The 27,759-nt window shown below is 42.6% G+C and overlaps 2 protein-coding genes across 4 annotated transcripts in view; one reads left to right on the top strand and one right to left on the bottom strand.

Moving 5' to 3' along the window:
* PUM2 (pumilio RNA binding family member 2) overlaps positions 1 to 1,194 on the bottom strand; it is a 73,462-nt gene extending 72,268 nt beyond the window's left edge. For all 3 annotated transcript variants that reach the window (XM_062489671.1, XM_062489673.1, XM_062489670.1), the window contains exon 1: positions 1,020 to 1,194. The gene's annotated coding sequence lies outside the window, so the exon portion shown is untranslated. The remainder of the gene's footprint in view (positions 1 to 1,019) is intronic.
* A 7,479-nt stretch (positions 1,195 to 8,673) lies between these two features.
* Positions 8,674 to 18,310, top strand: LOC134041600 (b(0,+)-type amino acid transporter 1-like). Its single transcript, XM_062488450.1, has 6 exons — positions 8,674 to 9,435; positions 11,083 to 11,216; positions 13,988 to 14,117; positions 16,332 to 16,456; positions 16,920 to 17,007; positions 18,077 to 18,310. Exons 1-6 carry the CDS (start codon positions 8,674 to 8,676, stop codon positions 18,308 to 18,310), a joined length of 1,473 nt encoding a protein of 490 aa, XP_062344434.1.
* Positions 18,311 to 27,759: the final 9,449 nt, after the last annotated feature.

The raw sequence follows: 27,759 nt of genomic DNA, 5'->3' as shown, positions 1-27,759 counted from the left end.
TACTCAGTACAAAGAAGGAAACCTCAGAGTTAGGCATCAAATTAATTGTCATTCATTAAGCAGTAAGAAGTAAACATTCTAATTTCTAAAAGGGGAAAAAAGTTCGAAGAAATATCTGAGGCAATGGAAGCAAGCACAAGAATTCTGAATAATATTTTTTTTTGTTTGTTTGTTTTTGGCACACTTAGGATGACATAATTCAGCCATATCAGAACAAGGAAGAGTGGGAAGAATGCTTTTTTTTTTTCTCTCCTAGGGAAACACATTATAAGAACCCTAAGAACATATCCGAGGCTTGAATTTTTTTGCATAAAGTTTCACCAACTTGCATGAACAAAAACTTCTCTGTATCTTCAAGAATGAGAAGTATTAGTGCAAAGATAAACTAGAAGAAAGATCTACAACAGTACTTTGACTTACGTAATTTCATGTCTTAAGTTCATTGACACTCTTCTACCTCTTGCTGTATCAAATACTGATCCTCCCCATTGCCAAAGGTTCTTGCGAAGCAGCAGTCTTGACTCCAAGTGGACTTTGCTTAGGGTAACATTTGGACATCTGCAGTCATCTCTGCTCTTCTGGTGTAATCACTAGGCTATAATTTTTTCTTCTATCTTAACTGCACCTGAAGCTCGCCAGAATTTCCTGTTCTTATACATGTCAAGGGGCCCAACCGAAAGCAACAAGATGACTGGACACGTTATTTAAATACCAAAATGGAGCACAGCTGTATTAGCTCAGAGCTAGTTCAGACCTCTGTTCTGACTCATCATTATAGCATGAAGACATACCCACTGGCCCCCATTTCCACACAGAGAACCCAAGCATGCCTTCAGAAGAGCAACAATGCACAGCACAGTGAGTACAGAATACCAGACACAGACTGAGAAAGGGAAATTCCATCTTGCTTCCTGAGCACAAACAAAGTGGTTGAGCACTGTAATACTGAATAGTAGGTGCCAATGTTCTGTACATATTACATAAATAATAACAGTGTATTCATACCTCTGTGGGCTTACCTTTAATTATATCTGCACGTTTTACAGACTTTTAAAGTACTTCTCTTGTTTCTGATGCATCCTTCTTCCTAGGTTAGTCAAACACAGAATGAAGGAAGAAATTCATTGAGCTGAAACAATGAATTTTTAAATATTGCAAAATTCAAGTTCTTTTTGTGAGCCAGCTCTCCCTCTCTTGCAGTACAGGATCCTTGTCTTCAGCTAATCTATTATCAGGGCCCAGCAGCCGTTTGTGCATCCGCACCCCCTGTGCTGGGGTGGGGACCCAAGGGTGAGCCAGCATTTGGAGCAGAAAATGGAAAAGGCAGGGTGAGAGGGAAGAGAATTGCTTTGTTTTCCTGTGGGACCTGCTGGGGAAGGAACCTACCACCCAGCCAGCTATACCTTTGCTGTCTATGTGACACTAGAGCAAAGAGCTTTGCAAGTGGGAAGCAGAGATTAGCTCTTCAAATGGGAACAATCAATTCCCATTTCCCTGGCACAAGAAAAGTAGGCACGAGACCACACCCTGCGGCCTGTGGCTTGCTTTGCCTACTGGCTTGAGCTGGCTCCAGACAGAAATCCAGTTGGGCTGGAAAACTTCTTCCCTTGTAATACATCCTATTAGTGGATTGCAAATCAGGAAGTTTGTATGTGTAAGTAAGAGTGCCTTTCCACTCAATTTGGCTAAGGACTAAGAATTAGAGGACATCATCCGTAGATACATCCAATTTCCATTCAAGAGAACAATACTACTTAAGAGTGATTCCTGTGCATCCATGTTACATCATGCTGGCTGCATCACTGACAAGGGTGATTAAGGAGCGATGATCCCTAGACCAGAAAGAGTCCTCCAAACCTTTTAGCACAATTCTTTTCTTCATACAATCTCAAGTGAAAATGAATGAAAACCTGGTTCCCATCTCCCATGCATACTTCCCCTGGAAAGCCAAGTAAAGATGCCTAATCAATTTCATCCTTCCTTTTATTTATATCTATTTTTAGCTTTAACCAAAGCATACAGATGGGAGGAATTAGTCTCAACACATCACTCTCTTCGCAAGATCATTAACTTTTCTGTTGGTAAAAATGCACAAGATGAAGCATTAATGCATGTTTGTTGCAACTTCATTAGCACTAGCCAGAGATGTTAAAGAGCGTTATAACTTACGGGAGTTTTCCAGGCAAACACTGGTTTTTCCTTTATATTTGGCAGAGTCTAAGTGATGTTACAGTTAAACAGCATTAAAATTACCCCCTTGTCCTAGCTCTGTGAGAAGCTAGGCAGTAACTGGTTTGGAGATTGGCTGAGCCTCTTGACCCTGGCTAAGCTTATCCCAGGAGGTCAACTTCACAGGGCTGGAAGCATGGATGGCCCAGAGCTCATCGCACAGCTTGTAGCCACACCACAAAGAAAACATTTTGGGCATGTAGGGGCAAACCCTGCTCCCATGCTGGCCCTGACTGCGAGCTGAAGCACATCCCACCCCTGCGTGGGGGGAGAGCAGTGGGAGGGTGATCTCTCTCACGCGTGTTGACAGCAGCAGTGCCAGGCAGGGATAAGATACCCAGCCCCACCCTGCGCTCCCGACTGTGGCCCAGGGAAAGCAAAGAGGCGGAGGCAACTCACAAGACTTTCACCAGCTGCTGCAAGCAACATTACCATATTTTCCTTCCTGGCTGTTGTTCTCCATGTGCTTTTCTTAGTCCCCTAGCTGTAGGGCAGGTCCTCTGCTGTGCCACACAGCACAAAGCTGGTGCTTGCCTCATTTTTGTGGTTAAAAAGAAGAAAAGAGGCAGGTGGGGAAACAGCCTTTCAGTTTTCAGGGTTTTTGGGATGACGTCGTGGCTACAGTGGGGCAGGCTGGGGAAGGGAGCTGCCTTCTGCGGGCCCTCAATGTCACTTCTGGTCCAGGGTTTCATTCAAAAATAAGGATCAGTTTTTGTGAACTTTTTAAGGAATCTATTTTATTACCTGCAGTTACCATGTCCCCTTTTGACCAGAGAAAAACTGGAATTATTTGGGTCAATGTTATTATGATGCTTCTGACAGGAGTTGTACAGAGGAAACTATTTTACTGTATAATGTTACCTAACAGAGTGAATATGGATTTACAAGTTAAGCTCTAAGCATGTGTTATAAAAGTTTATTTTAAAAATAATAACACTATCTTGTGTTATTGAAGGTATTATTGTGCATCTACTCTGAAATGTAGGAATGCACTTCAGTGATTAAATAGAATTTTGGCATATTTAAGTTATATTTTTTATCTTGTGTGGTAGATGGTTTTCATGAAAATGTTATTTGTATTCTGGTAATGACAGCATTCATTTGATAATGATTCTGCAAAGCAGACTTTGTATAGGACAAGATAATCTAATATTGAATTAAACTTAATAAATGAAAACATAATTCCAGCATTTAAAATGAGTTCTTAAGAGTACAAACAAATGCAAATAAATTATTAAGGCCAATTTAAGGTATTGCTAGGAAAAGAAAACAGATTGTGTATATATATATTTATATATATATATACAGACATACACACACATTGTATACGTATATATATAGCTATAAGCTATAAACCCAGGAAGTACAGAATGAAGGAAGACATTTACATAATTTCTCTCAGTTGCTGAAAGAAAAAGTACCAATTGCCCTTGATAGATTAACTCGATCTGTGCAAGAAGTGGTGGGATCAGTACTGTTCCCAAGTTGTAATTATTTCTTTTCAGCTGTTTTTTTTTGTGGTTCTCATTTCATCAGTGTTTCATCTTACTCCATCAGTATCTTTTAGAGCAGCTAGTATCATAGAATTATTAAGGTTGGACCTCAAAGACCATCAAGTCCAACCTTTGACCAAATATCACCATGCCAACTAAACCTTAGCACTAAATGCCATGACCAGTTGTTTCTTAAACACCACCAGGGACAGTGACTCCACCACTTCCCTCTGCAGCTCATTCTAATGCTTAACCACCTTTTTGAAAAAAGGGTGAAAAAATTCTTTCTGGTATCCAACATGAACCTTCCCTGGTGCAGCTTGAGGCCATTTCCTCTCATCCTCCACACTCTTTTAATATCTTTCACAGTAGTGGCTGGATTGAGTTCTAACTGAGCTTTCACCTTTCTGATTTTCTGTCTACATGACCCAATGACATCCTTGTATTCTTCCTTAGTTGCCTGCCCCTTCTTCCAAAGGTCATAAACTCAATTTTTTTTTCCCCCCGAGTTTCAGCAAAACCTCCCTCTTCAGTCAGGCTGGTTTTATTTCCCACTGACTCATCTTTTGGCACATAGGAACAGCCTGCTCCTGAGACTTTGAGATTTCCTTCTACCTGGATCCCATTGTTTTTAAGGGGTGCAGTATGACACTAGCAGCTTCCTCTTGAACACAGTAAGATAACTAAACAAAATATTCAGTATCTAATTGGAAACATGGGATACCAAATACATTTTAATTTAATTAAGAATATCTATAAAACAAAAGCAAGTCTTTCAAAGTTTAATAGTTGCAGAACCAGAATATGCTGAGCCCTTGCTGAGCAGGAACAGGGAGGCTCAAGCTCAGCTGCAGGCTGTCTGCAGACCCAGACAGGGAGCACTAACTCAGCTCATGGTAAATTACTTGCTTTAAGATTCATTCTTAATCCCCCCAACTTCAAATATGCTATCGTAAAATGACAGAGAAAGGCAGATACTCTAATTATAAAGAAGCTCAGTTTTAGTTTCTTATTGTCAAGCCTAGGGCTGTCCTGCATCCTTAGAAATGTCATTTCCACCCAACCATCCTACTCCCAGTAGCCCAAGCTCTGTTTTTGTTTGGTTAGCTGTAGCTCACATTGCCATTTTTAAAATCCCAGCCAGAGCTCTGCTGCACAAGGGTCCTGTTTTTCGTGCCAGGGGCACTGTTGCCTTGGGGGCAACCACACAGTGCTGGCCCCTGGGCTCAACATGAAAGAAGCTGGTGGGTCCAGGCCACCTCCAGTGGGGTGGAGGCTCAAAGCTGCTGTCTTTCAAGGCTCAGATGTGAGAAGAGCCAGGATGCACTGGGCATGTAAAGCCTTAGAGTCAAACACATGGGGCACCAGTTCCCCAGGCAGATACCTCTCAGCCCTCTTTCCTTTGTCTGTTTTCACACAGGACATCTGAGGTGTGTTGTCTCTCTGCCCTGATTTTTCTTCTAGGCTCAAGATGTATTTCAGAGTTCCACTTTCCTGGCCTTTATTTCCTCTCTGTTTTCACTCAGGTATCTTATATGGCAAGCACAGGCATCAAGATCTGCCTGCAACTGCAGTTCAAATCTTGCTTTTTGGAGGTGAGAGTGTTCAAGCTGAATTTGTGAGTTTCCACATTCTTAAGTAGAGAAGGCCATCAAACCCACATCTTATGTTCTGGATGAATTCTCTAATGATTAGTACCTCTCATACAACTTGATGTTTGTTATTTAGTGTGTTTTTAAAATAAAAAAAAAATAAAAAATCTCAAACCCTGCGCAATTTTATAAGTATAATATTGGTGTCTACCTCCAAAGGAAGTTATGGGCAACGGTTTTGGCCTCTCCACTCTCAGATTACAGGTTATTTTTAATCCCATCCAGAGATTTGTAAATATTTTCCAAGCATGGGACAGGGAAACCAAGCCCATAACTATGTTCCAAATAACACTCCTGGGACCTAAAATTAAATATTGCTAAATATTTGCCCACATGTTTTGCCTAGTTTTTACCACTGTCATTGACCTTTTCTTTAAATTAGTTTTCTCTAGTCTTCGTAGTAACTCCTGAGATAAAAACAACCATAAGGACATTTAAAAGAGAGTTTTCACTCACAACTTGAATATAGTCTATTTGTGCTATCTTGATGTTGAAGAAGTAACACTTACAGTAGCTTTCTTTTCAGCCAGGAATGCAAAATGCCAAACCCAAATGCGGACTGAGCCATTTCGCATTATTGCTCGGGACCAGTAGATGGCAACCACCCATTGCCGTGTCAAAGTGAGAATTGTTCAGGGAGGGGATTTATTAGGTGACAGCTTGAGCAGAAAAGCTCTGCTATTCCACAGGAGGAGAAAGCAGAACTTGTATTTTTTATTCCTTCATATACCTCTCCCTTTTGGAAGGGAGGAATGACTTGACCTTTTACATACTCAGTTTTGACAAATTATAATTGTGTCAATTCATTTGACTAAAATATCTTCTGGCTGCTCTTTACTGCTAATATCAGTCAAAAAAAGAACAAGACAATGGAAGAAAAATCCAAAGCAATCAGACTGCCTTAGCTTCTGCAGGAATAGCCTCAAGTTATTATCATTATTAATTAGATTCCTTATTACTTTAGGTGGAAGCAGTTAGAACTGAGTAACAAAAAGTCTGAGATCCGAAATAGACTTCCCTCTAGGGATTGACCGAGGCTATTGATATACCAGTTAATTAATTCTGGTTATATAGGGGCCTTACAGAAATTTTTTTGACGTGATCAAGTTTGAAGAAATTCTATTTTTTTTTCTACAACATTAGATTAAAAGTTACTCATTTCTAGGAGCAAGTACAGTAAGGGTTTCAAAAAATCCCCTCCAAGACCCTTGAATTTAGACTTCAGAAGTTCCATCATTAAAACGGGAGAAGAGTTAGAGTAATCTATCTACAGCCTTACTAGAAGGATACTTAACGACCTGTAGTCAAATGAAATTTTCCTTTGGCGTTGATTTAACCACATTTTGTGCCTTTGTTTTCAATAAGGATTGGTATACATAATACATGTATTGATGCACACAAAAGTAGAGTGTCAGTAGTGCAGGAAAAAAAACCCCAGACCTTTGGACCCGGAAGGATTTCAGCCTCACCTTACAGTGTCATTTGCAATTTAAAGAAGAATACACTACAAATAGTTTAACCAGACAAGAAGAATACTGTAACTTAGTAAAAGCAAACCAAAATACTCTGCATTACTCTGGATGCCTCCTTCCAAGTTCTCAACCACTTTGCAAACCATTAACTTGAAATGTGTTAATTTGCATCCGTGCAGTACAAGGTGTATGTTTATTCTCAGAACTCACACCTTTGCTAGGAAAGCTTAAAAAAACCTGCTTGGCAGATAAGTTTTCCCTTTTGTTACAGCTACCCCTTGATCAGCTGTGAACTTCCAGAAGAGCCTTTGAAATTAGGAGAAAACTAGCTGGCATCCATTTCCTAGTGAACACTAGAGGGGTGATATTAGGATATTATTTCCTTAATCTAATAATAACTTTTATACTCTAAACTCCTCTACTTTTTAATTAAATTTGAGGGGTTTTTTTTCTTCTTTAGTGAACTTAAAGTCCTTCAACCTGATAAAATTTGAGCAACTTTATTTGTCTTAGCATGAGAAATTATGCAACTTGTATGCTTTGTTTTTCTTGTGGACCCACGAGTTTTGTTAAGGGTCCAAGAGTTACCCTGGACTCTTCTTGCAGAGAACTGCAAAGCTAGTTAGATTTTTTTTTTTTTAACAAAAAGCAAAGAAAGACAGGTCTAAATGATTTAGAAGAAATTTTTATCAAAACAATAGAAATACTGCTCTATTTATAGTCACGCCTTTTTTAGCTCAAATGTTTGGAAAGGACAAGATAGTTTTAAAGATTCAAGGTCTGTGGTTGCCATGAAGGGCAGAGAAAAGTCTCACTTCTAGTACTTATCCCAACAGAAGTTTGCAAGAGACCTCCAAGGACAGTAACTCTCCAGTAAAGTTTAGTTCATGTTCAAAGAAATCCGTGTGGAAGTTCCCTTCCACTCAATATTTCATACACATCACAGGTCACAAATTACATCCTCATGCACTGTAATTGTCATATTTATAGCAGAACCTGCCTCAGGGTCTGGAATTTTATGTGCTGGATATCTAAGTAAGGGTCAGGGGTATCTTAAAAACCTGTGTTTCTGTTGTGTATGCATTGACATGTGTGTTCGATGAGCTGTGACAAAGTGCTGTGAAGATTGTGGTCTGGTAGGAATGTGCGCACCTTAAGTACAATGGTGAAAAGGTCCTGGAAAAATGTAACTGTAGCCTTCTCACACTTCTCCTCTTGCACTTCCTAAAATTGGAAAAAGCCCATATTGCCCCCTACTACTGTGCAGTAAGAGTCTCTGGAATGTTTTTACCAAAACACTTTTGTTTTTTTGATCAAGACACTGGAAGTGTTCATTTTTGAGCAAAGCCTTAGCATGTTGGCCAGCAGATTTGTTTGTTTGATGATACTATGGTGAAGAATGAAAATATGATTGAGCACTGAAGTGAGTGCTTGAACATTGACTTTTAAGCAAAGAATAAAGTACAGATTTGCAGTGGGACTTTGCTTACCTGATCGTTATTTCAGATGCTGTTTGAAGCATGATTTAAAGGAGAGATAACCAGGATCACAGTCCAGTCATATGCTGAGTGATTTCGAGGTGGTGCTGGATACTATCCATTACCATTGCTTGAAATACCAGGGATAATCAAACTCGGTGTAATAAATTATCAAGATAAGATGGACCATGAAAGAATGCAAAATGCAGGAGATAAGTTTGTGATTATCAACAGTTCAGTGTGACTTTTTTAATTATTAACTAAACCTTTAAGACTAAGGTAGTCCTTATTCAAATGCCTTAATCCTTTTTCAGATTCTCTCCTTAGAACATCTCCTCACATTTCCACAATGAGGGAAAGGAAGACAACAGATCCACTCAATTCAACAGATCCACTTCATTCATCCACAGATCTGAGTGAAGGGAAGGAGAAGTTAAGACTGAAACAAGAGGTCGGTCTGATTAGCGGCGTGTCATTAATTGCAGGCACCATGATAGGCTCGGGGATCTTTATGTCCCCTGAGTGGGTACTACATCACATGGGGACCCCTGCCAGCAGCCTCCTGATCTGGGCAGCATGTGGTCTCCTGGCCATGTTTGGAGCCTTGTCATATGCTGAGCTTGGAACAATAATTAAAGAGTCTGGAGGAGAATATATTTACATTTTGAGGATTTTTGGTTCTTTTCCTGCTTTCCTTTTCGCCTACACTTCTGTCATCCTGGTGAGACCAGCTGGTTTGGCAGCTGTCTGTCTGAGCTTTGCTGAGTACGCCATTGCGCCGTTCTACCCAGGATGCTCATCTCCGCAGGTAGCCATCAAATGTACAGCTGCTGCCTGCATCCTGATTTTAACTATCATCAACTGTCTCAACGTGAGGCTGGCGACATCTGTCATGAACATTTTTACAGCTGCCAAACTCTTGGCTTTGTTTGTGATTGTGGTGGGTGGGTTGGTGCTCCTTGCCAAGGGACAAACTCAGAGTTTCCAGAATGGTTTTCAAGGCACAACTGCAGGTATTGGGACAGTTGGAGTGGCATTTTACCAGGGACTCTGGTCCTATGACGGATGGAACAACCTAAATTATGTAACTGAGGAACTGAAGAAGCCTGAGGTAGGTGAGTGAGTGAGTGAGTGAGTGAGTGAGTGAGTGAGTGAGCGAGCGAGCTAGGTTTTACTGACCTAATCCTGCTGTTAATATGTTTGATTCTATCTGTGGTTGTGTTAAGAGTAGTAATCAAGGGATTTACAGTGAGGGTGGTGAGACACTGACACAAGAGACATTGTGGATGCCCCATCTCCAGAAGTGTTCAAAGCCAGCTTGTGTGGGGCTTCCACTGGTGTAGTGGAAGGAACCCCTGCTCTAACCCCCTTGCATGGGGGTTAGAACTACATAATCTTTAAGGTATCTTCAAATCCAAACCATCATGTGGTCCTATGAAATTCCTAAAATAACCCATTGGCCAGACAGAAATTATTAGGCAGCACTTGGATGCTTTGGGGATGAAGTTTTGTCTTAGTGTTTAGAGGATCTCACTGTAGATACCTAGATTTATTCAGAAAATCACTCCCTACTAAAATCCATAGAGGATTCTTAGCACCATATATTTCCTTAAAGATGTGATCCATAATCTATGCTTTAGAAAACTACTTTATGTCTCCCTTTTGCCTCAAGGGGCAACTTCAGAGCAAGCCAAGCCTCACTGGAAAGGGAATCTAACTCTGTGAATGATCCCTGTCTTTAAACAGCTATATTTTGACATTGTGCAGTCCATGCTGTAGGCACTGAAGTAGCTCACCTGCATCTCACATCAGCCTTCTCTGTGCCCTATTACTCCTTTTCCCAGATCAAACACTGCAACAGTGAACAACTCTTATTTTGCAAGGGTTGCATGAGTGCAGAATTTATAGAGAGTGCTTTTTAACAGCACACAAGATCCTACATATTAAACGAAAATACACAGTTAAATATTAACCTAAATGGCAGCAAAGATCCCAGGGCCACTCTCTCCCACATGATCATGAGCACTGATATTCAGGCCCTTCTAGAGTGGAGGCACCACTGTTAGGAATTGCTGTATCTTGTCCTGTGTTGAGCCTGGGGAATGCAGAAATTGATATTTCAGGTTCTTAGATGCATACAGTTACCATTTCCCAGTATTTTCAGTTGCATAAGACACTGTGGATTTTATTTAGTCTTAAAATGATCCTGTGGTGTTCTAAGACACAATCCTGCCACTAAGAAAAAAGAAATATTTCCTTCCTAGAGCAAATCCCCTTTGAGATTTTGAGATCAATCCCCTGTTTTGATTTAAACTGTGGAGTAGTTAAACATGCTGCAAAACACGCTGGAACATTGTCCATGGCAGTGTGGTGTTTATGGGAAGATGCAGCACACCAGGAGACATAACACACTGATAACAAATAACTAAATCAATACTAAAATAATCAAGAGCTATGCAAAAGGCATCTTGGTCAGCTATAAACCAAAATCTCTTTAATAAGATTTGGTCAGCTATTTTTTTGTTTGATTTATTTTGTTTGGTTGGTTGTGGGGTTTTTTAGATAAACTTTGGAATTACAAGACTGGTGTGAAAATTGCTATGTGAATCTGGATCTCAGTCATGTTCTGAGGAAAAGCTTAGGGAGTGGAGGAATTTGAATGAGAGATGTGGGTGGTGGCAAAAAAAAAACAAACAAAAAAGAGCACAGTGCAGTCATAAATGTGCTACACCTAACACTGCTGTCATCCCTTTTCCAGGTAACCCTTCCCAGAGCTCTGATGATTGCCATTCCTTTGGTTACGTGCCTGTATGTGCTGGTAAACGTGAGCTACTTGGCAGCCATGACTCCCTCTGAACTGCTGTCTTCAGGAGCTGTGGCTGTCACCTGGGGGTGAGCTCTGCATGGGCCAACATGGGCAATGCAGCCCTGAGAAACACTGGTTCTCTCCTGAGTTTCAGGAGATTTGAATGTTATTCCCAGAGGGAATGGCAGCACTGCATTGGTCAGAACAGGAGGACCTGAGAGAAGAAGAGGGTGACAAAGATGCTCAGAGGGCTGAAACACACTGCTGTCTGAGAGAGCTGGGGCTGTTCAGCCTGGGGGAGAGAAAGATCCAGGGAGACCTTATAGGAGAGAGCTGGAAAGGAAGCTTTTTAATTTCTTTCTTTTTCTTTTTTTTTTTTTTTGTAGAAATAGGACAAGCAGGAATTGCTTCAAAGTGATAGAGTAGGTTTAGCTTAGACATAAGGAAGAAATTCTTTACTGTGAGGGTGGTGAGGCACTGGCATAGGTTGCCCAGAGAAGCTGTGCATACCTTATCCCTGGAAACATTCAACGTCATGTTGGAGGGGGTTTTGAGCAACCTGGTCTAGTGGAAGGTGTCCCTACCAATGGCAGGGGCTTGGAAGAGGATGATCTTCAAGGTCCATTCCAAACTGTTCTATGATTCTGTAATTCTGTGGTTCTATGAGGCCAAGGCTGACCAGTTCCATCTGGCCATGGTCTCCACGGTGCATCTAGGCTGCCAAAATGGCACATTCCTTACTCCCCATTCCCTTGGTTTACACTGGGAACCTGTAGCTCCCCCCAGCTCATGTTTCACCTCATGGAAAGTGTTCATAAAGCAGAGATGAAGGTCACACCAGGAGCATCTGCCCACAGGCACTGGGAATGCAGCGAGGGTACATATCCAGACTTGGGGACTGAGAAATGACCCATGTTTTAGATATTTCCAGGGAAATGGAGAGGGCAATGTACTGCCCTGCTAATGCAGAAAGAATGGGTTGGGAGTGAGACAGGAGTCAAACAGGTGAATCCTGTCTACTTGGCACATGGAATTTAGAGCAGACCAGAGTCTTTTGTCTCAGTTTCTCCATCTGTGAGGAAATGGAAAATGGCATTGATCTCAACAACACCTTTGAGAGGTGTTATACACAGGTTGGGCAGCCTTTGGTAACTGTAACTTTGATTGGCTTTTTTTTTCAGTGCTGCACAGAAACAATTTCTACCTCTCATCAACCTGAAGTATTCTGTGAGATTAAACAGTTTCTGTGCAAAACAAGGGATTTAGGAAGAGAAGGAAGGGATCACCATGAGAGGTATAGACACCATCAGTGATCTTCCACCAGAACATCCAGCTTTAGTCTAAATATTTCCAAAGACGCAGAATCCCTGATAGAACTAAATGAGTTGTCTGGCAGAAATGATGACATGGTGTACCCACAGATTATGTACTGCTCATGCTCTTCCTAAAAATTCAGCAGCAGCTTTGCTTCTGTGTGCATTTCACAAGATCTCCCATTTGAAGATCTGACTGAGCTCTTGCTGGATGTGTTCTCTAATAGCCTTTCACATCACTATGAGTAGGAGCTTTTAAAGGTCTAGGGCTTTTTTTTTTTTGAGCATGTCACAAAGCCTCACCAAGCTGCACTATCATGAACTTTCCCTGCACTTCCTTTCCCATCACTCCTAATTGATAAGTTATTCGTGAGCTTCCTCCTTTGCAACACATCTCATTTTCCTGCCTGATTAAGCTTTTCACCTAAGAGAGCAATTCAGAAAGAAATATTGAACTAGTGACAGGAAAGCTGTCCCCAGCACTCAAAGGCTGGGGAACAGGTAGGGAGCCAGTCTGAAGAGGGGGTGAAGGTTGTGGCTCACAAGCAAGAGATGCAGCTATTCAGGCCATTAAGAAAGAATGGAAGGAGTATAAAGAAGCCAGAGGAGGACTTGTCACATTTAAATGCATTTATTCCCTATATAAGAGGAAAACTGCCAGTTCACTGTTCGGTGGTGAGAGGTGCAGCCACAAAAGGAGCTCAGGAAACTCTTCCCAGCGTTTCTTTGATGACACTTATTTAACAGCAACTACAGGTTTCAGTTTGTTTGTAAATAAAGTGGTCTAAAAAACATTTGAGTTTTGGATTTTTGCTAGTGAGATAAACAGAGTGTTTGTGTATGCGATAATTACCCCAAACACCAGCATTTATTACTCAATTAATACTATTAATGCTGCTTCATTCCAGAAGACAATCTTCACTTTTAGTTGAGAAAATTACCATTCCTTCTAGATGTTTACCTTGAACTCTGTAACTCTGCTACTTCTTCTGTCAAGGAGAAAGTGAACCGGAAATGTCTGAAATTGTTGTAGAACCAAACATCTGGAATTCAAACCATTGCTTTGGCTTAAGTCTGGTTCACAGAAGAGCAGTAATAGGTGCATGTGGGATTAAAGGGTTAAAATCCATATAAAATGCATATTCAGAAAGAGATTGTAATGCAGAATATTTCTTCCAGTGTGATGGGAACAGGTTTTGTGTGATTTCCAAGCTAGCATTAATGGTTGTGGTAGCAGTATCTTCAGGTGTTTTGCCACAGCATCGGTACACAAAATAGGTGCTTTTGCCTGTTGCAACAGCTTTGTACACCACTGTAGTGTGGACAGAATATGTATAGCAGGAAGAAAAAGCTGGCAGACAAGACAAACTTACTAGTCACTAAATATTATGGGAATTGCAAAACTTTAAATTATTAGAAAGACTTCAGAAAAAAATTCAGTAAAACACAGAAATAATGGAGGGATGAAACATGTCTGGTTTGACCATGGCTATTCATTACACCTACGAACTGCATCTTATGCTGTGAACTCTCTCCCACCTCAGGGACAAAGTCCTTGGCAGCTGGGCATGGCTCATCTCCCTGTCGGTGGCCCTGTCTACTTTTGGTTCATCCAATGGCACCTTCTTCAGCGGGGGCCGTGTGTGCTACATTGCTGCCAGGGAGGGCCATATGGTAAGCACAAAGAAACGAGTCTGGCTTGCTTTGAGCAACTTCACCTTCTTGTGACACTAAAGCAGAGAGGAAAACCCCGTGTGTGTTCAAATGGCAGAGTGATAGCTCTTCAAGGGGTTTGCTCCTTGCTCAAAGACTTTAATCCCCATCTTTTTCAACTGTAAGATATATGTTGTCTCTGGGCTTTCTTCTTCAGTCAGGTACTTTCAAAAAGATACATATTCACATGTAGCCTGACTTTTAAGAACAGTCTTGAAATGAACGACTCAAATATTGGAGCATTGGAGCACCAGACACAGGCTGTGGTGTGACTTAGTCAATATACCTGCCAGGGAAGGGGAACCTGGCCATGCTTGTGTGCAGTAAGGCACCTTTGCTTGCCCTGGGAAGGTAGCCTAGCACCAGCCAGCTGCCTTTGCATGTTATACTGACTACACAGGTAGTCTCAGTAGTCTCAGGGGTGTTCCAGCCTTCTCATGGGTAGTCCAGCTCAGATGCACCATAGGATAGCACTGCTCTTCGAGCTTCATAGCAATTACAAGGTGAGACCAAGCCTTACATCTCTCCTAGCTTGGATTTATCATTGGTTTTGTTAGGTGGGCCAAATCTGGTAACCCAGTGGAGGTCAGGCTGTTGCAGCTCACTCCTCCCTGGTCCAACCAGTAAGTCCAGCATTTATTCCCAGTAGCCACACACATGCACACACAGGTATGAAACATATTTATATACATACATACATACATACATGTATAGCTGTATATATATATGTACAGAGACAGTAGAGAACATAGAGCTGCACATACAGACATATCTGGGGCTCATACAAACACCAGCACTAACAACACCAGGGGCCTTTCATTCCCTCTCTGACTGATCAAGGGTCTATTAGTGAGAAATATATGTAGAAACATGTACAGTGTGTGTCCCTCCAGCAGCTGGACTCAGATACTCAGCCCCAGATCCCAGTCTCTCCAGTTGCTGGTACCTGGCCATACAAGCCCCCAAGGTTGCTGCCACATCCCAGCTGCTGATGCAGACCCCCTCACTCACAGCTACACCTCCACACACACTTAACCACACTGCTCCACAAAGAGGAGAAAAAAGGCTGAGCTGCATTTGTCCTCTGCTTTGAGCAGGCCTCTTGTGTTCCTCCTGAATATCTCTGCTTTTTTTTGGTCCTTCCCACCTACAACATCTGGCATTTCTGTCCTCAGGCGTGAAGGCACTGAAATAGGTTGCACAGAGAGGTTGTGGATGCCCAATCCCTGGAAGTTCGAGGCCAGACTTGATGGGCTTCTGAGCAGCCTGGTCTAGTGAAAGGTGTCCCTGCCTACAGTAGGAATGTTGGAACTAGATGAACTTCAAGGTCCCTTCCAACCCAAATCATTCTACAAATATATGACTCCACATCAGCTCTGCTCCTGGTTCATAGCGGGGAATCTTTTGTACATATGAATGACCAAGTTGGTGGAGATGACTGGACCAGTGGTTGCTGGTTTTGGTGGTTACTGGTTCCTCAACTTCTCTCTCTAAGGACAGTGCCTGCTCTATCATGGCAATCTCTGTGCTGAGAAGTGCACAGATGGTCTGAATCTGACCATACCAGACTATGAGCTAAATGCTTATGCCATTTCTCAGACACTCATCTCTAGCAAAAGCCCTTGCATGATATTTTGGATGGGAATTCAAAATAAAATACAATCAAATAAATTTTAAAACCAGTCTTTATCATTAAACTTACCCAATTAAATAAACAGTAAGGAGGCTACTAATCCTGAAATAAATCCTGGTTCAATTTGTATTTACATAAATGTTTCAGGAGTAGTCCTTGGCTCATTTTCCTGTCATCCCAAGAGAAGTTAAATCGCAGAGAGACATGACAGAGGGCAGAAGAATGGGTCCATGGCAGAAGGTCCTGATGGTGGTCAGGAAAGCTCTAATTTGACTCATTCTGTCACATCAGTAGTTTGAAAACCTCATTTTGCCTGCTCAACCTGAGCATATTTGATGTGAAACCAGCGAGACACAATAAAAATACCCTTGAAGGAGTTTTCTGTACTTACACTCCTCAGTGTTGGTCTGGTTTTTATATGATGATTATTTGCTGATTAGGAGTGGCTTTGGCTGCAGGCGAAGCTCCCAACAGCAGCTGAGAGGGATGAGTAAGGACCTCTGAGTCCATGATATGATACAATGTTTTGCTTTGTTTTTCAGCCAGATATTCTGTCCATGGCTCACGTGCGATGCCTCACGCCCTCCCCTGCTCTGCTGTTTACGTCTGCAATGTCTTTAATAATGATAATATCAGGAAACTTCACCAGTATCGTGAACTTTTTCAGGTGTGTGTGTGTGTGTGTGTGTGTGTGTGTGTGTGTGTGTGTGTGTGTGTGTAGGGTTTCTGTTTGCATCCCCTGTGCTGCTGGGTTTTACATTGTTTATAACTATTTTCTTGCATTATCTTTTTGAGCCTGGGCCGTTGCTTTCTACTGGGGAGAGGAGGAGGAGGGAAGAAAGAAAAGGAAAAGATTGGGAGCCAGCACCTTTGCAATGCATGAATGCTCCTGCCACTAGAGATTTAACTGAATATGATTCATCTCCATTGAATCAGTAATGTTCAGATAATTCTAAAGTTCTCATTGTTTGTGCTAAAAAGGAAATTAATGGAAGAAATACTAAATTTATATCAATATTCACCTTTTTAATTGGAGAGGTGAACATCTGGGATCTGCAAGGCAGGACTGACATTCCTGGGTGATCTTACCCCAAGTTTAATGCTGTCTTAATGTTTTTCTTTTCTTCGAGTTTTATGGCATGGTTTTTCTATGGAATGACTATTTCTGGGCTCCTGTATTTAAAAATCAAGAAACCAGAACTGCCAAGATCTTACAAGGTAAAGTAATAACATAAAACCCTCAAATATTTTCCTATATTTTTGAAATGACTAAGAAAACATTTAGAGAAAAGAGTGAGCACTGGTGGCTTACAGATTTAATGTGGTTATCCTTCCTTTTTTAATTTCAAGTTTTATGTTAGCAAAGCCAACAAGGGGTGAGATAGTGCAAACATACAGGCATAAGTCAAGGCTGAATTTTCTGTCTTGATAGCTAATAATGCCCTACCTTCACACTATGAAAATATATCTACCTTATCCTCTTTTTTTCTAAAAGATTTAACTGGTAAATGAAGGACGATTCTGATCAACATTGTAATCATCTGTTTATGCTTGCGGACTTTGGGCAAATTCCTTGGAGGGTAGCCCAGGTGTAAGAGCCTTGCAGAGGAAAAAATAACTTAGGTGGAGTAACCTAAGTTTTTTGAGATGACATGAAGACAGGTTTGTTCCCTACAAAACAGATAAAAGGAAGGAAGTCAGGAGTCGTGTTCTTCCCCTGATTCCATGACTGAGCTGATCTGCAGTGCTTCCTCAGTGACTGAGGTTTATTAATGAATGCACAAGCCCCCTTCCTTTGAGGAAGGGTGGCTTCAAATTGAAATTTAAATGCTTTCTGACCAGGGTTACAGAAATTGCCTCTGAGATTGCCTGTCCACTTGTCTGTCAACACATGGATTATACTTTTTGTGCAAGGGTGCTAAGGTACCGTTGATTTGAATACAATTGCCTGTGTTTTGTCTACAGCTTGGCTTTAAATGCGAGGTAGTAGGGAAGAGCAAGAACAGATCTGGCACTAAACCCATCATTTTGCATCTTCAGGTCTAGGAGGGCAGGAAAGACCTGGGTAAAGGTGTGATGTGGTGGTACAGCTCTTGCAGGGATGTTCAGCCTTGGAGTGGGGGTAGACTGGGAAATGGGATGTCTGAATTAATTGATATTTATAAGTAATACCTCGGGTTGCAGAAAGGTTTCATCTAAAAAGCCTTCTGCAGAAGTTCCAGGATTGTCCAGACACACAAATACCTAGAATTACATGTCTCCTTATGCTGATGTTTTGCTTTCACAGGTCCCAATTATCATCCCCATAATTGTGCTGCTGGCAGCTGTGTACCTGGTGTTAGCTCCCATCATTGATCAACCCCAAATAGAGATCCTCTACATCGTCCTGTTCATTTTCAGTGGCATAATTTTTTATTTCCCACTGGTTCGCTTTAAGTACCACCCTCGCTTCTTACAGACAGTCACTTTATACCTCCAGTTGTTGCTGGAAGTTGCTCCAACTACCAGGGATGCAAACTGAAATATAACATCCTGCCTTCATGTGGCTGCCTGCACCTCCTGGTTTATCCCAGCACCTTGGTTTTCAAGGCTCAGAAAGTATTCTTCTGTAAAGAGCAATGAGTAGAATGTGAGTGACACTGTGTCCAGGTGAGATGGACTACAGCTATGATTCATCATGTTTCCCTAAAATTCTGGGGTTATGTTTTTGTCCTTTTCAGCTCTCCCTTGGCATTACATATATGTGCTTTTGTATTTTTCATCACAAAAAAGGGGCTGTTTCTCAGGATCTTATCTCATATTTCAAGATAAAAGAAAGCAAAAGATAGATAATGAAATATTCCTATAGCAGGCTGGGTCCCATAGCCATTCCTGGCAATGCCTTTAATTAGTTCTGCCCACTGTAACCTAGTTCTGCCCACTGTGACTGCAGAACTTCTCAAATCAATAAAGCAAGGGCTTACCATGGCCACAAGAAATAAACCCTTCTTCACTCAGGTATTCATTCTGGGAAGCTTATGCTTCTTCCATTTCCAGGTGCACAATCACAAGAGTCCTTTCTCTGTCTCAGAAATCATTCATCTCCCACAGAAAACCCTCTGACATGAGACAAGAAATGCTTTAAAGTTCTGTCAGTTTACTCAGTTGAGAATGCATTTGTCATCTGGGATCCATCCATTCATGATGAGGACACAAGGAGCATCACTCAAGTACCAACATTCACCCATGTGCTTCCTGTGATCCCCCTGAAGACAAATAACTCATTTTTTTTGGCAAAGTGAGGGAAAAAATTCCAACCAAAAAACCCTAGAGCATATGTGCCAACAAGATCCTCTGAATAGGAATTAAACAACATACTGGGCTACATTAGGAGAAGTGTGGCCAGCAGAGCAAGGAAACAGTCTGTCTCTTTGGACTCAACACCTGAAATCATGCATCCAGTGTTGGGCTCTGGTGTTCAAGGTGGAGTTTTGAGGACTACCTGGGTCCTTCTTTGTAATGGCAAATCAGAGCTATGGTCACAAGGTGTGGCTTGAGATGTTCAGGCTGGACTTGAAGGAAATGTGCCCCATGAGGGCAGTGCAGCCTTGGAGCAGTGAGCAGAAGGGTGGTGAGATTTCAGTTCTCTTACATTTTCTACCACAGCCATTTCCACCAATTTCTATGATTCTAAAGGCACAACACGGAAGTCACAGTCTGTGCTCTCACCCATACCTAACACACTGAAGTCACTGTTGTTTCCCATTATCCTGAGATGCAACTGTTTTGGTTTTTTTTTTCCTGCTCTAGGGGAAGTAGAGTTATTATAAGTTGCTTTCTTCATATTTTTCAGATGATTCTAGGATGATACCTGTCCTGTCATAGAAAGGTCTAGGAATTAGTCCCTGAAATGTCTTGTTAAAGTACTGGAAGTTAACTTTCTGTCAGCATTCTTCTATAGAACCTGCTACAATCCTGCTACCTTTTACCTAACCTGCTACAATCCTAGAATACAGGTCACTTGGTCCTCCAGGACTTTTCCAGCCCATCTCAGAGCTGTGTATCTGATTACAATCTCATTCTGCAATGTCACCCCTTCTGTTCCTCTCAGTAGTGATATGAGCAGCTACAGGGATGTACCAACAGTCTGTTTTTCCAAGTGTTGGGTATGATAATGCATAGGCCAGATGCCACTCATCCAAATCCTTAGCTTAAACAGTGTTTAGGAGGATTTCCTTCCACTGATTTTTACTAAAGTTGCCAACAAAGGCCAATGTGGGAACAATTTTTCCTCCTGACTCCCTTGACAACATAAAATTCTTGGGATGTGTCTCTTAAAGGAGAGGTTCTTCTTAAAAGGACTGATGAGGTTAGGAGCTCTAGGTTACCTTCCCCCCACTCCCCCAGGCTTTTCATCTGATGTCAGGGAAACTTCTCAAAGGAGCTGCATCTCAACTACTTACCTAAAAAATAGAATGATACAATTTCCCTGATTATAATTTTTTTTTGAAACAATATTTTTCCTACCTATTTTTGAGGCCTATCACACGGGACTGTGCTCTAATAAAGAGCATGAAAAGACTTAGCACTTTGAATAAATAGCCTTTATATGTTTTTGCTTTGTGTATGGATATAGGGGAACTGGAAAGCTGCAATTATCATATTTTGCACCAATCTCATTTTCTATAGATATTATTGTAACAAGATATTATTTTTCTTATGTTGCCTAGGATTTGCAGGTGTTTATAATGCCAAAACAAGATGCTGAAAGCTCAGAGAATGGCAAGATAATTACAATAAAATGGGCATTACAATGAAGTGAGTTAATGTGTTTGTTTCTGTTTTTCATCCAAGAAAAACAATTCCAGAGAAATTTTACTGCATGATCATAAACAATCAGCATCAGGCTTATCTCTCCTTGGTCAGAAGGTTTAACAACATGCGTGGGTGTTTACACACGTTATGTTATGTGCTACACTCATTTTTCAAAATGATTGCTTATCTATTCAACCCCAGGATATGTAAATTGGAATCTCTTTTTCCTTCATGAGGCATTTACAATAGAAGTGCCAGGAAGAGGCAACACATCCTTACCCATTTATTCCTGCAGCACAGTTATAATGTGACAGTGGACAGAGCTCTGTACCTGCAGCTTGTACAGGTTATACTACAAGATCTTGTTGGTCCTGTCTGTTTCCAAAGCACCAGATCTCTGTGACCCGTGCTTAAACCCTTTCTTCAAGGGCTCAGAGGAGAAATGGACTATCAGCATTGATCTCAAGATAATCATAAGATCTCTACTTCACCTCAAGACCCTGAGTATAATTGAGTCCCATCCTTCAGTCAACAGCCTGCAACAACCAGTTGGGAGTTTTCCCTTGGTGCACAAAGCTGAATTCTGGGCTTTTTCCTGATTTCCTCAGAAGCATCAGAGATGGACTAGACCTGGGGACAGTAAAGGACAGTCTAGTGTGTGAGAGAGCGCAGAAAATCCTCCTTTGGTGGTTTTCTAGTCAGGCATGCTCATATGCCCAAGTTCAAGTGATTGCCATAATTTGTGATGAATTTTCAATTGGGTGGGACAGAGCAGAATTCACAAGAACTTTAATTTTCCTCTGTTCAAGAAACGCAGTTCACCCACTTAGACTGTCTGTGTTTATCTGAACAGTTCTCAGCCAGGGCAGAGGGTTTGGTGTTTAGTCTCTCCTGCTCTTTGCTGGGACATAGAGAGTAAAAGATATCTCACTGGACTCTCTCAGCAGTGTTAACTTGCTCTCCAGGTCATCACACTTAGGGGATCTTCTCCCTTCAGAGATTAAACAAATACAGTCAGTTCTGGGAATCACAGACCATACCTGTGTGGGTTGGAACTGAGCTCTGGAGGTCTCTTGTCCAACTTCCTTCTTGAAGCAGGACTATTATCATGTAAAGCAGGTTATCTGTGCCTCTGTCTCCTCATGTTTTGGAAAACACTGAGGATGGACAGCCCACCATCTCTTGGCACCACTCTCTGGATAAAGAAATTTTGCTGAAGTTCAATCTGAACATCTCAAGCTGCAGCTTGTGGCTGTTGCCCTTCCCTGTATCATCTTCTACTGTCAAAGTGGTTGGTTACATGCTTTTTGTAACTCTCCTTCACTGAGCTGTAGATTACTGTTATGTTGCCTCTTTTTATTTTTGCCAGACTCAATAAGCCCAACTCAAGAAGCTTCTTCATGTAGGCAAAGTGCTCTGGACCTCTGTCGTGGGAGCTCTTTGCTGAACTCTCCCCAGTTCCTCTGCTTTCCTTTTGAACTGGGAAGGGTCAGAAAATTGAATGCAATATTCCCAGTGTGCACCTCTACAGGCACCAACTCTACAGAGACACTGACATCCCTTGGTTTGCTTAAGTACCTTTCCTAATGCAGGCCACTATGTGTAATCCTTCCAGTCAGTCACTTCTAAGAGCTGCAGCTGACTTAGTTGATGGCTGCAGAAAACCCTTATTTTGTACAGTTGCTGCTCTTATTAGAAATTTTGTCTAGGCTGTTGATAAATCCAGCATCAGGATGACTCAGTCTAGCAGTGCAGGGGGATCTACATCTTGCACTTTACCATTTATTGATTAGTTAGTTGGATACTGTCAGGGTCTTTGTCTATGTGACTCATTCCTCATGAAGGAGTGCTTTTGCTAAAAAAGGATGCACACCCACGGTCATACAATAAATGGATGGTTTTAAGTTTGTGAAATTTAGTAGTGAGATTAATGGCTAGTGAAACAGCCCATCTGTTTTTAGATTCAAGCTACCATGTCATGTTTGTCCTCAGAGACAATGAACCCTATGGCTTGAGTGTCTGGCAGGTAAATGATCATCTTTTCCTTCTGAAGTTTGGTCATCACTTGTTATTGTTTAATTTCATGGACTATGGACTGGTTTCCATGCAGTGACATGAAAGGCAACAGGGGAGCTGAGAATAGGGAAAATGAGAAATAGCTTGAAAGAGAATTACTGTACATGCAAGTCTTGGCTTGTCTGTCTGAATTACCTGTGTAAAACCCAGACATGGAAAACACCCAAACAGCAAAGATGTGTCCCCAGAATTTTTGAAATGACAGATTTTTTTTAATTTTTTTTTTTTTTGCTACACAGTAATTGATTTCTGTTTGTACATTCTAGGTCTGTTCTTCAGTTCACAATCTGTTTTTTCCCACAGCATAGCTGTGTCATTAGCAAAGTAGTTAGTTCAGCCTTTTTCATTGCTCAGTTTGTAGTTGCCAAACATCATCAACAGGTCATGATTCCTTTGAAGAGATGGCACCAAGAATGCACACAGATTTCCAGCAGAAGGTCCAGGTCCTGGCACAAGGAGCAGCATCAGTTCCTGAATTAGTAATCCAGAGATGTCCCCAGGATCTCTAGGGGTAATGGAACTGCTGTCCCCCTCCCTTTGCTGTGGCTTTTCTCCAGGGCTCTGAATGCTGAGTTTTCCACTCACCTCCCACCCTGTTTAAAATTGGGTTAATGAGATTTCAGCCTGTCAGAACTGGTGTGAATCTTAGTTAATTTATATTTGTAAATAAAAGGAAATAATCCCATCTCACTGAAGAGGAAGTAGGAGGATCAAATGATGCTAATATTCTTCTTTCTTCCTAGGCCAAGCAGTCCCTCTAAGCTATAGTTTTACAATCTATATTAAGTGTGCAGAGGCTACAGAAAATATGGAGAGTTTCATTCTGGCTGAAGGGCCACTCTGGTAAGTTGTTCCAGCTGAGCTGCCCTCTTGGTGTCCCTGGATGGCTCCCAGTCCACTGGGGCCAAGTGGGCACTCTGCAGACAGGAGCCGTACCTCATGCACAGCAAGAAAGTACAGAGGAGTGTGGATGTATTTGAGCACACCCAGCTGTTGCTGCAAACTACACCATGGACCCTGGGATCCCCAAAACTTGCAGAGAGCTGTGCCTCCTGAAGCAAGACAAAAAGCTTGGACCAGATCCTGCTGCAGGTTCCTACCAGGATTCTTATGTACCAGGCACAAGCATGGCCATGGGTAAAGAGACATATGGTGACTTTTCATCCCCTTGGAGCTGCCTGGACTCCAGGCCACTGTGGAAGCAGAAATCGTCCTTAAAAATCCCCTGCAGTCTTTGTCAGATTCCCAAAGGGTCCTCTCACCCCATGTACCCTAGGATTAAGCTTTCCTGCCCTGAGGGCTGTCCTGCCAACCTGCCCAGCAAGCCCCTGCCTGTTTTTCCACTCTCATTTAGTTTACTTTGCGCTAAAAGTAGCATTCCTCAGATTTACAATGCAAAATGCCCCTCAGACAACACCAAAATACTTTACTCAGGAGTCTTGAATATGGGGAATATTGGGATTGGGGGATTTGGAATAGACATTGGCCCAGATGGGAATGATGGGGAAGGCATTGCACAGTTGGGGCTGAAACCTCAACGTTGGCTTCCTTAAAATCACAGAATCATTTCGGTAGGAAAAGACCTTTACGTCCAGCTATTAACCCAGCATGGCCAAGCCACCACTAAACCACGTCCCTAAGCACCACATCTACACTTCTAAAAAAACATCCCTCCAGGGATGACGATTCCACCACATCCCCGGGCAACCTGTTTCAATGCTTGATAACCCTTTCAGTGAAGAAATATTTCCTAAACCTTCGCTGGAGCAACTTGAGGCCATTTCCTGTCATTCTGTTGCTTGTTACTTGAAAGAAGATATTCACAGCTCATTACAACTCCTCTCAGGTAGTTGTAGAGAGCCGCAAGGTCTCCCCCGAGCTCAGACAAGCTCCCACGTCTGCTGTGTCCAAGGCAGGTGAGAGGGTCCTGGGAGCTTAGGGGCAGGGAGGTGACATCGCAGCGGACTGTGGGGCTGGCAGGTGGCAGTGGCAGTCAGGTGATGGAGCAGCATCAGTCTCTTCCCGCCCCTGCGGCTGGGCAGGACAAAGAGCTGAGGCCGAGGAATGGGATCGGTCGTGCCCGGGGAGTTGTTTCACTGTGCTGCGATGGACAGCTGCGTGCAGTCCCTGCCCACCCAGAGCCGGCTTCCTCCACTGACAACAGAAAAGCTCCTTTAGGGGCAGGAGAGGGGGATAAAACCGCTCTGCTCGCAGTCAGACAGATGCCAGCTCTGGAGCAAGGGAGAGGGCAGTCCTGGGGCTGGAAGTGAAATGATAAAAGGGAACAAGTCCTGCCCTCTGCAGTAGTGACCTCCTGGCTCCTGTGTGCATCTGTCCCTGTGTCTGTACCCCAGGCACCCACAATATAGCACCCACCAGAGCCACCTGCTGAACAGCACTGGGGATACTTCTCTTGGGTCCTGGGACGGGGAATTCTCCCAAGGGCCATGGCTTTTTTTTCTTGAAGTAGTAGTGGTTAGAAAGGAAGGCAGATTTCAGGCTGAAATCAGGATGAGTCCGTGTGAAGTCAGGCAAATACATGAAAACTGAATTATTCATCACTGTATTCAAAACATATCCATCTTCCTGCCATTTTGGAAATCCAGATTAAATGCTTTTGTGCTGGAGTTGGATACCCCCAGAGGTACTTTTGTAGTGCATTTTAAAAACTTGGCTCTTTGTCTTGTCAATCAAAGCTGATTGGGAAGCAGGAGCTGCCTCCAGGAACAGGCAGGACCTTGCCTTGCTGAGCTCAAGGCTTGCTGGAAACCCACAGAGTAAAACTCAAGGTTCAAGTTGTGTAACTAAGCACGAAGTGAATTTGGCTTTTTCATTATCCATAGTGAGTGCAAACAGAAAAACACAGGGGGAAGGGTTAATTACATACATTTTTTCAGCAGATGGAGTTTGGGTGGAAAAATATTATAATTTATTTAAGATGTATTGGTTCCTTACACAAGTTGTAGCTGTGAGTTAGGACCTGCATTTTGCTGTACATACACAAAAGCTCCCTCAAAATTAAACCATTTGCCAGAGACCATCTCAGCATAACTCTGCTATACAATGCCTGAACTGTGCAGAAGAAACAGATTCATGTTTACAGTAGATGCAGTTTATACCCTGGAACCCCAATTACTGTGAAGTTCAACGGGCTTTGCAAAGTGTGACCCCTGGAAATGCTTTGTGGGACAGTGCTCCCTTCAGAAGAGGTGGGACTGGCAAGCAAACTCAGTTTTCCTTTTCCAGCATTCCTCAGATAAGAGAGCAAGGGAGCACAATTCTCCTTGGGCAGAAGAAAAATAGAGCTATCAGTCCACCATCTGGGCTTGTCCACAAGGATGTAACTCCCCTGCATCCCCTGTAGGGAATACCTGGATGCATACTCATGATGTGTCAGCAGCCACAGAGATGTTTTATATGGATTTAAGCAGAAATGGAGATATCTAGCCCATATCATAAATCTTGCAAAGGAAAGAGTACATGTAAAGAACTGCACCTGCTCTAGCTTGTAAGAGGTTATAGAAAATAAAGCTCAGAAGGGCAAAAACTTTGGCTGATGGCTCTGACAATGTCCCAGGCAGATATAGTCAGTCACATGGCATATTAAATTCTAAAAGCACTTTGAATATTAGCAGGTTGCTTCAAAAGTTGCCTCTTTGTTACTACTCAGAGAAGCAATTCCCCAGGATTATTTTAGGTTCCATTATCTGGCTTTTCTCAAGCCAGTGTCCTGAGACCCAAGCTGCCCTTGAGATAAACTCACCATCCTTTCCAAGGGAGGATCCACACTGTCCAGAACACTATCTTAGTATTTTGTGGGGGTGGCTTTGGCTTAGACTGGCTGTGGGTGTAAGGGAGGAAACAGGCACAGCCACCAGTAAAGCAAGAAAATCAACCTGATATAAAACCTGTATCATTAAGCACAAAGCCTTAAAATCGCCCCCATCCCCCACTGTTACAGAAGTGCCATACTGGAGGCAGATGTTGCCAAACTGCCCCTCACTTCCTGCTGAGGTTCTTCCAAAGCCCAGTGCAAGAGACACACAGGTCTCTCTGAGCTCCTTCCCCCAGGTGAATTTCACCCCTGGTCACATCCCAGACTTTAGTCCATGAAAACACAGCCAGATCTAGCTCTTGTCTCTCACAGGCTGGCTGGGTCACCAGGAGCTTTCAAACAGTCTGATACATCTCCAGAGATGGTAGACAACAAATGGGATCCAGATGTGTCCTGCAGCACAAGGCCTTGCTTTCGGAAAGAATTTCCCCAGATCTTTCCCCAGATTTTGCCCTTGGGGTTTCTTTCATAGAATGTACAACTGCCTGGCTTCCCTCCAGCTGCCAGTCATCAGCATTGGTTTCCCAGAGGTGAAGGCATGGTCAAAATTTTGCCTCCTCCTTTCCATTGCCACAGTCTGCTGCTTGTCCATCCCCTACACCCAGGTAGTGGAACACTCTGAACTGTCCTGGATACCCCACACCACTTCAGAAAATCAACCACATCCTGGGATGCATCCAAAGCTGAGCAGGACAGGGAGGGGATTCTGCCCCTTTGCTCTGCTCTGGTGAGACCTCAAACCCACTTCTCCTTCCAGCTCTGGGGTCTCCAGCACAGGAAGGCCATCAGCCTGTTGGAGTGAGGCCAGAAGAGGCCAGAAAAATAATCAGAGGACTCAAACACCTCTCCAGTCTGAGATAGTTGGGGTTGTTCAGCCTGGAGAAGAGAAGGTTCCAGAGAGGCCTACTAGCAACCTCCAGTACCTAAAGGGTACAGGAAGATGAGGACAAAGTTTTCAGTAGGGGCTTGTTGCAATGGGACAAAGGGCAATAGTTTAAAACCAAATGAGGATCAATTCAGCTATAAGGAAAAGTTTTTACAATGAGATGTTGAGAAACACTGGCATGGCTTGCCCACAGAAGTGGTAGGTGCCCTATTCCTGGAAACAAGGTCAAGCTGAACAGCAAGAGTTGCTCTGAGTGACCTGATCTAGTTGAAGGTGTCCCTGCTCATGGCAGGTGGGGTTGGACTAGATGGCTTTTAAAGGCTCCTTCCAGTCCAAACTGCACTGAGTCTGATTCTTCCTTGGGAGTACACAGCACACC

The sequence above is a fragment of the Cinclus cinclus genome, chromosome 3, assembly GCF_963662255.1.
Source record: "Cinclus cinclus chromosome 3, bCinCin1.1, whole genome shotgun sequence".
Taxonomy (NCBI): domain Eukaryota; kingdom Metazoa; phylum Chordata; class Aves; order Passeriformes; family Cinclidae; genus Cinclus; species Cinclus cinclus.
Note: the sequence above shows the minus strand (reverse complement) of the source record. Positions and strands in the feature narration are given on the sequence as shown.